This window comes from Panicum virgatum, chromosome 6K (genome assembly GCF_016808335.1).
Source record: "Panicum virgatum strain AP13 chromosome 6K, P.virgatum_v5, whole genome shotgun sequence".
NCBI lineage: Eukaryota > Viridiplantae > Streptophyta > Magnoliopsida > Poales > Poaceae > Panicum > Panicum virgatum.
The window spans coordinates 47668686-47677271 of NC_053141.1; the positions used below are offsets into that span (position 1 = coordinate 47668686).

The following is an 8586-nucleotide window of genomic DNA, read 5'->3' on the forward strand; positions in this document are numbered from 1 at the left end:
TGAGAGTTAATACACTCTATGACCCATTTGGGAAACTTAATAACAGAAATCAAGTAAACCGGGATGCTTACAAGGCAAGATTTGAGTAGAGTTAATTTTCCAGCAGTGGATAAGAGTTTGCCTTTCCAACCAGCAATTCTTTTCATGAGTTTATCCACTACAGGTTGAATGTCCTCTCTTTTTAATTTGGAGAAATGGAGTGGGACCCCTAAATATTTGATAGGGAAGTCTCCAATGTTGCAGCAAAAGAGTCTAGCTAGAGCATTTTTTTCCTCCCCAGGAACTCCCAAAGTAATAAGATCACTCTTGTTATAGTTGATTTTCATGCCCGAGAGGTTTTCAAAGCAAGCCAACAACCATTTAAAGTGGTTGGCTTGGTCTTTGTCATTTTTAAGAAAGATAATTGTGTCATCTGCATACTGCAGAATGACAATGCCTCCTTCTACCACATTAGTTGGTAAACCACTAATAAGTCCTTGGGTAGAAGCTTTAATCAACATTATGGTAAAAACATCCACGACTAAATTAAAGAGCAGGGGGATAAAAGGGTCACCCTGTCTTAGTCCTTTTCCTACTGTAAAGTAGGGGCCATTCACATCATTAAGTCTAACACAAACAGAACCACCTCGAGTTAAGTTAATGATCCAATTGATCCAAGTTTTGGAGAACATCTGGAGGTCAGCACTTCCACTAGGAAATCCCAATTGACTCTGTCATAAGCCTTTTCATAGTTCAGTTTAAGAACAATTCCAATCTCTTTTTTCCTGGCAATCTCATGAATAATTTCATGAGCTGCCACGACGCTTTCTAAGATATATCTACCTTTAATAAAGGCAATTTGATTTGGGGAGATCAGCCTGTCAATGATTCTGATCAACCTATTATTGAGGGCTTTGCTAAAGATTTTAAAACTACAGTTTATCAGGGCTATAGGCCTGAACTTTTTCATCTCAGTAACATCAGCCTCTTTTGGGATTAATGTTAGCATCACACAGTTAAGCCTATGGATGTCGAGATGCCCCTCTTCAAAAGATCTGACTAAGGCCATAAAATCATGTTTGATCAAATCCCAAAACCTCTGATATCAGGTTTGTTCTTTGATTTTGTCTGTCATGTGTTGTTCAAATTAGTTTTAGGCATTCAAAGCACTCCTTTTCAATCCAAATTGTAGGTCATTTTCACAAATTGTAAAGAATTATTATTACAATTTGGAACGGAGAGAGTACAATATGAAGCCGGTCAAATAAGCATGGGTACGACACCAATAAAAGTTCGTTTCTAATTAATGTGGGTACTATATAAATTTGTATGATTCTATGTTTATACTGCACACGACAATACCTCATATCTTTGATTCGTTTCGGGTTTCTCCAGTAAGAACGGTATCTCGGGTTCACTTGATGCAGAATTCGATCATAAGCCTATATTTAAATATTTGTTTTACAATTCGTAGTTTGAAATATACACTTTAAAATGTAAAAGATCATCATATATTTTCAAACAAATGGAGTGCTTATTAAATCAGAAAAATTCATCCGAGGGCGCCGCTTCTTGCTAAATTTTATTTTAGGATTCTTCACCTTGCTTTTGGTGGCGAGCACCTTGTCTGTTGCGGTTGCGGTGGCACCCGACCCGAGAGAGGAGGAAGAGCCCGCGCGAGCCACTCGCTGCGTCGCTCGCAGGCCCCACTTCCTTCCTCATCCACGCGGCTGCTCGAGGCCTCCCTCGCCACGGCGCCGGGCATGGCTGGAGCCGTCGCGCCCGCGCTCGCGGCGGCGGCCAGCAGCTCCACCGCCGCGGCCTCCTCGCTGGCTCCGAACCCGACAACGAGACGAGACCCGCTAACTAGCATTGCGGCTCGGGCTCCATTTGTCCCACTTATTACAGCCACCCGTCGTCTCGGTCACGGCTGCCGCGGCGCACCTCCTGTAGTCGCCAGTCCCCACCAGGCGCGGAACCCTCGCCTCCGATTCGAGGCAGCGGCGGCGGAGGGGATGGCTGCGGAGGCGAGCGCGGCGGGCGCGGCTGAGGCGAAGCCCTTTGCCGTCCTCTTCGTGTGCCTCGGTCAGTCCCCCGACCCTAGTCTCTGTCGACCTCCGTCTCCGAGGCCGCGCACGTGCGTGCGTGCGAAGTACTCCCTCCGTTGCAAACTAAGTAATCTTGGAGAGTCGAAGTTTTTAAGTTTGACCAAATTTATACAGCCCGTGCACCAATACGAACTAGTTCGGGTACCAATCTCCGGTTGCCCTCACGTGCGCGCGGATCGAACTTACCCGTCGCTGTTTCGTCTAATAGCCTTCGAATATTGCTGGAGCCTGATCGCGATAATAGTCTCACATGATGATGAGACTGCGTTCCTGGGTGCTCATACTAGCTTGTCCTGCCAGCTTCCTATCATCTTAGATCCCAATGAAGAAATTCTCACAAATTGTCTGCTGCAAGATTAGGAAATTTGGCCAGTTGGAAATGCAATTTGCCCACCCTTTGTTTCGATTTCCTGCTACATGATTGAGGTTTTCAGATGACTTTACCTGTGCATCGTGAGGCTTAGCAGTTAATGTGTAGTGATTGTTCAACTATGTAGCCACTGCCTGTATCAGTGCACGGGCTGTATGCATTCAGGTGCTCCGATACTTATGTATTCATTTGCAATGTAGTGCTTGCTTTTAACATTGTGTGTGATCATGCATTGCTTTTTGCAAATGCTTGTGTTTGTTCAATAGTGGATAATCTCATCACACTGCTTTATCTTGGCTGATTGCGTGTTACAGTGCAGAGGTGTCTGAGATATTGGTACATATGTATTTGTCCTTTCTTCAGAGTTTGATGGGAACTATTTGTACAGGGAACATTTGCCGGAGTCCTGCAGCTGAGGCTGTTTTCCGGAATATCGTAAGCAAGCGTGGGCTTGACTCCAAGTTTCAAATTGACTCTGCTGGTACCATAGGATACCATGAGGTGATCCCCTGCATTTACCTTGCTCACTCAGTTTGGTAGTGGCATCACTGATAAGGTATTCTGTGGATTCAGGGTAACAAGGCAGACTCAAGGATGAGATCAGCTTCAAAGAAGCGGGGGATTGAGGTGACCTCAATATCCAGACCTATCAAACCCTCAGATTTCCGTGACTTCGATCTTATCCTTGCAATGGACAGGCAGAACTATGGTTTTCTCTCAGGCCCTGTTATTTGTGTTTCAGTACCTCTGGATTTTTGTTGATGTATGCTGCTTGATGCATCTTTGTTTTTTACACAATGCAGAAGATATATTGAACGCATTTGAGAGATGGAGACACAAGGAGCCCCTCCCTGATGGTGCACCCAACAAGGTTAGGGCACTTATTTAAGCTCAACATCTCTCAATCTTGACAAACTAGTATTCATCTCATATACATTTGTTTGGTCATTTCGATTTTGAAGACATATTCATCCCTTCATGGTAGAAACAAAAGTGAGCCATGGGAACTCTCAAGGGCAACCTAATATTACCAAGAAATATTGAACTGCACATCTGTTTTACACTTTTAATTTCTTGGCCTATGTATTACTTTTTGTAGACTGATGTGGTAATAGTACATCCTCCATATATTTATAAACATGATAATAGATGAAAGACTATGCAACATTTCAATTGCCCTATTGACTCTTGGTGTTTCTGAAATTTCTTTAGCTTGTGCTACTTTAGCAAAGTACACCTTATTTTTTGGCCTATGTCTTATTTGCTTGATGTGATGATTATTTTAGTTTAGGGGCTTACCTTGTTAACAATGCCTGCAAAGGGCAATTTTGTTTATTGGTTGATTGTCTATGTAAAGAGCACACCTTTCCTTCTCTACTGGATACCTTTCTTTTATTCTTGCTGCTAGCTTATTTAAGAAGTTTTACAGAAACTACTGAGTATTATTTTTTTACTTTTTTCACATTTTTAAATGTTTATTCGTTCATGAAAGCTCACACCTATGAAACTATTACCTGTATATTTATTAGGTTAAGCTGATGTGCTCTTACTGCAAACGACATACCGAGTCTGAAGTCCCAGATCCTTATTATGGAGGCCCTCAGGGATTCGAAAAGGTCAGTAGCATGTTGTGCTTTCTACTGAGTAACAAGTTTGCAACTACTTTTTCTATCTTAAGAGATGAGATTTTGTCCCAGGGGCAATTGAGTATGAACGCTGTGTTCCCTCAACATGTTCCTGTCCTAGACTCCTAGCTTAGTGTGAACAGGGCATACCTTGATTTATGCTTTCCATTTATGATCGTCAAGCTTGCACTCTGAGTGACTGAGACCATAGATATATGCTGGAGCTCTGCCAAGTATTTATTCATAGAATTTTAAATCTAAACAACTCCTGAATGGCTTTTGTATAATAACCATTGCATGTCAGCACTTGCTTTTGGAATATGATCATGCCTGCAAAGTGAGTTTAGTGAGTAATATTTTTTTGATACAAAGAGAAAAAAAGTTGCATTTCTAGATTATGATGGTAGCTTGAGCTGCATATGATTTTTTTTTCTCGAACGCGCTTGAGCCGCATATGATGCAATAATAAACTAGATTACATTAACTGACCATGGGAAATAAAAAAGCTAGGATTTGTTCACATCCTTAATTTATTTTTTTCTGACAATTCAATGCTGAATCACCAGTTCATGTATACTCTGATATATTCTCTTACTCAGCACCTTGTATAGTTGGATGTGATAACCATTTTACCTTCCTAACTATTGTCCTGTATTGTGTCTACAAAATAGCAGACTGTGCTTGCACAAGATCTACACGAAAAGAACATTTGCGTTTGATATGTTTCTTTGTTCTAAACAAATGATCTTGGGGCAATGCTTTCAGGTCTTGGATTTATTGGAAGATGCATGCGAGTCACTGCTTGATAGCATCATGGCAGACAATGCAAACATTTCCGCATGACCTCGGATATGAACATCTGCAGGCGATGTAAATCTCCACATTTTCATCAGACGTCTTTTTTTTTCTTCAGATGCATGGTTATCTGTAGGCTGTAGCATATATGCGCTGCTGGAGTAATTTGATTGCAACATTGATCATGTTCCCAGGTGTTGGTTGGGATTTGTATGTGCCACCATCCTTGTGCCGCATTCTGATATTAATCCTGTATGTGTGTTGTGGTGTGTGGCATACAGAAACATACTCATCACATCATGGATTCTTATCACACATTGTATAATCAGAAACAATCTGAAGGGCCTACGTTCTTATGCCCATTTGACGTACCAATTTTGTATAGAACTGTAAGAACTTTTTTTTTCTTTCCTTGAATTTTGCAGTATGTTTATTTACATCTTATACTTCATCCTTCGATCATCAATCATCAGGAAAAAAAAACATACTCATCATTCACATGCGACATTGGGCACCGGTCACCGGCGGTAGCACTGCACGTGCAAGAAGAATCCACCGGGCGACTGGCCCCTCGCCGCCGTTGCGTCGGCCATCCACAGCCTGCCCTCCTTCTCCGCCCTTGCCTTGACCATGAACTGCGCCCCCGCGCCGGCGCCGCCCCGGCCACCGAACCACCAGTCGTGCACGTCCCACATGACGTCGACCACCTCGCCGTCGGCCAGCACGGCGGCGCGGTTGCCCCGGAAGCCCCACCCCACCCGCCGCACCTCCGCCACCTTCTCCCCGTCGATGCTCACCCGCAGCAACCCATCGCCGCCCCTGCACGCGTGCACGGCCACCTCGTGCTCGTCCCCGCCGTCCCGGAACCGGCAACGCGTGACGTGCGCCGCCGCCGCGCCCCGCAGCTGCTCGCGCCGGCTGACGAGGGCCGCGGCGCTGCGCGGGACGGCGGCGCCGAGGCTGAGGCGGCGGGAGAGCTCGCGCGCCGCGGCGCCCGCGCCGAGGAGGAGCGCGAGCTCGGCGTCGGCCACGACGGCGAGGCCGTAGTCGCGCTCGTCGGGCTCCGGGGACGCGGACGGGCCCGCGGGGTACCTGGCCTCCGCGGTGTCCCAGTGCACGCCGACGGCCGTGCCGGCGCCGGTGACCAGCGTCCGGCTCCCCCGCTTCTTCTGCAGCAGCACCTGGCGGCGGCTCCCCGCCGGCGACGACGCCGAGCCGCCGTCGTCGAATGCGACGGCGACGCCGGCCGCTCCCGCGGCGGTGCCGGTGCGGGTCCACGTGACCCGGACGAGCATCTCCTTGCCCGAGGACAGGACGGCCCTGTACACGCTCGTGGTCGCCGCCTGCAGCGAGCGGTCGAGCGCGCCGCGGCCCGAGACGGAGGCCGCCGCGACGCAGACGGAGCCGTCGCCGAAGCAGGACAGCTCCCTCATGGCTCCGCCGCTGTTAGCAATGGCGATTCAACGCCGCAGCGGCCGCGAATCTTTTGCTGGCAATGCATCGGAGGCGACCACCGAACGGCGTTTTAATTGGGGAGCATGCCGTTGGCTGAGCTTGCAGGGACGGGGAGGTGGCGGTCAAAGGGGACTCCATTTAACGGCGAGTTAATTCTCTATATGCCATCGAGAAATATAACTCATCTTTTATATACCATCAAAAAATTGACATATCCCTTCTATGCCATCGTTTATAATTTCTCATTCTCTACGTGCCACCGCCGTCAAAATCTAGTAATGGAGCCGCCACCGCCGTCAAAATCTAGTAATGGAGCCGTTAAAGGATAGGTCAAAATACAATAATACCCCTGCCTGAAATTTCACACGCTAATTCCAATCGGAAGCAATGCAGGCTAAAAAAACAGATGACCACACGACCTGCTCCTGTCTTCTTCGACTCCCCGGCGTCCAAGCTCCGAGCACTAGAGTCCGGGCCCCGAACCCACCGCAGGGAGTGACGCCGACGACCGAGATCTCGGCATGCGGAACCGGCCCGAGCAGGCGACCAAACCGCGCCGCGGCGGCCGCGGCGCAGCTGCGGGGCGAGGACGGGCGGGGCTACGAGCTCGCGTGGCGGCTCGAGGCGTGCGGCGCGTGGCGCGTGGCGCGCGTGGCTGGGCGACGACGCCTCGCACGCCACGCTCGCGCCGCACCTCACGTCCCCGGCCACCTGGGACGCCTTCCTCTCCCCTGCAGCCTCCCCGTCGCTGCCCCCGCGCCTGCTCCTCCTTCTCCAGCTCCGCAACTGCACGCTCCTCTTCGACAAGGCCTCTGCTGCGCTCCAGCTTGCCCACCGCGGCCCTCTGCGAGCGCGGCAAAGGGCGCGCGGCCACCCTTCCCCGCCACGGACCTCTGCGCCCCGCTAGCCGCCTGCCGGCGCGGCCCTCGCCGGCGCTCCCCACCGGCCGCAGCGGCCCTCCCGCGCGCTCCGATTCCAGTCGCCGCCGTTCCGCGAGCACCTCCCTCCCCTATCCCCCACCGTAATGGCCTCCTCCCTCGCCGTCGCCTCCTCTCCCGCGCCGCCGCCGCGCACCGGCTTCCCCTCACATCCGCCTCCGCCGACGCAGACGCTCCGCCGCCGCCGCCGGAGCCCGTCGCGGCCCTCAGCGAGTGCGCCAAGGGGAGCGCGGCCACCCTTCCCCGCCACGGCCCTCCGCGCCCGTGCTGGCCGCCTGCCGGCGCGGCCCTCGCCTGCGCTCCCCGCTGCCGCCACACCGTGCGCCTCCAGCACCGAGACGAGCGCCGCGCTCTCGGAGAAAGTTAGCGTGGACATGGGCGACTCGAGCCCGGGCGACGCGGCAGACGGGCCGGGCGGCGCACGCGGCGCCGAGACGGAGGCGGACGTGGCGAGCGCGCGCAGCCTGGCTTCGCACGCCTCGGCCTCGAGCCGCGCACTCTCCTACTGTGCCGTGTGGCTGAGGTGCGCGGCAGCCCTGGCGTGCGACGGCGGCGTCCGCGCCAAGCGCGTCGAAGCACGGCTTTGTGCGTGGCCTGAGCGCTACTTCTATTTGGGAGGAGGGGTAAAAATGTCCAGGTAGCACAAGTTTGACGGCGTTAACATGGGAATTTGACGGTAATGGCATACAAGGGATGACAAATTATAAACGATAGCATAGAAGGGATATGCCAATTTTCAATGGCATATAGGGGATGAGTTATATTTCTCGATGTCATATAGGGAATTAACTCTTTAACGGCAGAAACCCACTGCAGATATGTGCAGGTCTGGTCAAATAAGGAATTTTGTTAGCATTAAAATGTTGGGCAATTTGACCAAAGATTATTCTCAGCTGTCAGCATGTTGCAGCCCGTCGCCATTGCTAGGCTGCTATCTACTACAGTACCCAACATTTTTTAGTACAATTTTGTCTTTTTATTTTTTGCGCGATGGCAGTGCTGGCAAGTGACAGAGAGACCGTATCATTGCCCTGTTTGGTTTGCCTGAGCTAGGAAGTAGCACAAATTTTGACCTATAATTACGGGTATTAAATAAAATCAGTTTACAAAACTAACTCTACAATCCTGCGCTACTTCGCGAGACGAATCTAACGAGGCCTTTGACCACATGATTAGAGGTTGGTTACTGTAGCATTAATGTAGCCAATCATTAATTAATTACCGTCATTGGATTCGTCGCGAAAAGTTACGTCCATCCGTGAAATTTTTTTGCAAATAAACTTCATTTAATACTCCATGCATACAAGATTCTTTTT

The 8586-nt window shown here is 50.0% G+C and overlaps 2 protein-coding genes across 3 annotated transcripts; one reads left to right on the forward strand and one right to left on the reverse strand.

Moving 5' to 3' along the window:
- The first annotated feature begins 1597 nt into the window (after positions 1-1597).
- Positions 1598-5252, forward strand: LOC120713830 (putative low molecular weight protein-tyrosine-phosphatase slr0328). Of its 2 annotated transcripts, XM_039999812.1 has the most exons (7): positions 1612-2064; positions 2846-2958; positions 3031-3166; positions 3261-3328; positions 3987-4073; positions 4848-4952; positions 5072-5252. In XM_039999812.1, the coding sequence occupies exons 1-6, from the start codon at positions 1743-1745 to the stop codon at positions 4923-4925; spliced, it is 804 nt and encodes a 267-aa protein (XP_039855746.1). In that variant the 5' UTR covers positions 1612-1742; the 3' UTR covers positions 4926-4952; positions 5072-5252. The 2 variants fall into 2 exon arrangements, with proteins under 2 accessions (XP_039855745.1, XP_039855746.1); XM_039999811.1 differs by having other exon boundaries at positions 1598-2064; positions 4848-5252.
- A 143-nt stretch (positions 5253-5395) lies between these two features.
- LOC120713592 lies at positions 5396-6310 on the reverse strand. The gene has a single exon (XM_039999522.1). The coding sequence runs from the start codon at positions 6308-6310 to the stop codon at positions 5396-5398; it is 915 nt and encodes a 304-aa protein (XP_039855456.1).
- Positions 6311-8586: the final 2276 nt, after the last annotated feature.

What these genes read in the sequence shown, in the direction of transcription:
- LOC120713830 (XM_039999811.1), top strand. Translation starts at nt 1,743, where the DNA reads ATGGCTGGAGCCGTCGCGCCCGCGCTCGCGGCGGCGGCCAGCAGCTCC. An exon ending in AATGGACAGGCAGAACTATG is followed by an intron (nt 3,167 to 3,260) that starts GTTTTCTCTCAG and finishes TACACAATGCAG; the next exon opens with AAGATATATTGAACGCATTT. An exon ending in CTGATGGTGCACCCAACAAG is followed by an intron (nt 3,329 to 3,986) that starts GTTAGGGCACTT and finishes TATATTTATTAG; the next exon opens with GTTAAGCTGATGTGCTCTTA.
- LOC120713592 (XM_039999522.1), bottom strand. Translation starts at nt 6,310, where the DNA reads ATGAGGGAGCTGTCCTGCTTCGGCGACGGCTCCGTCTGCGTCGCGGCG.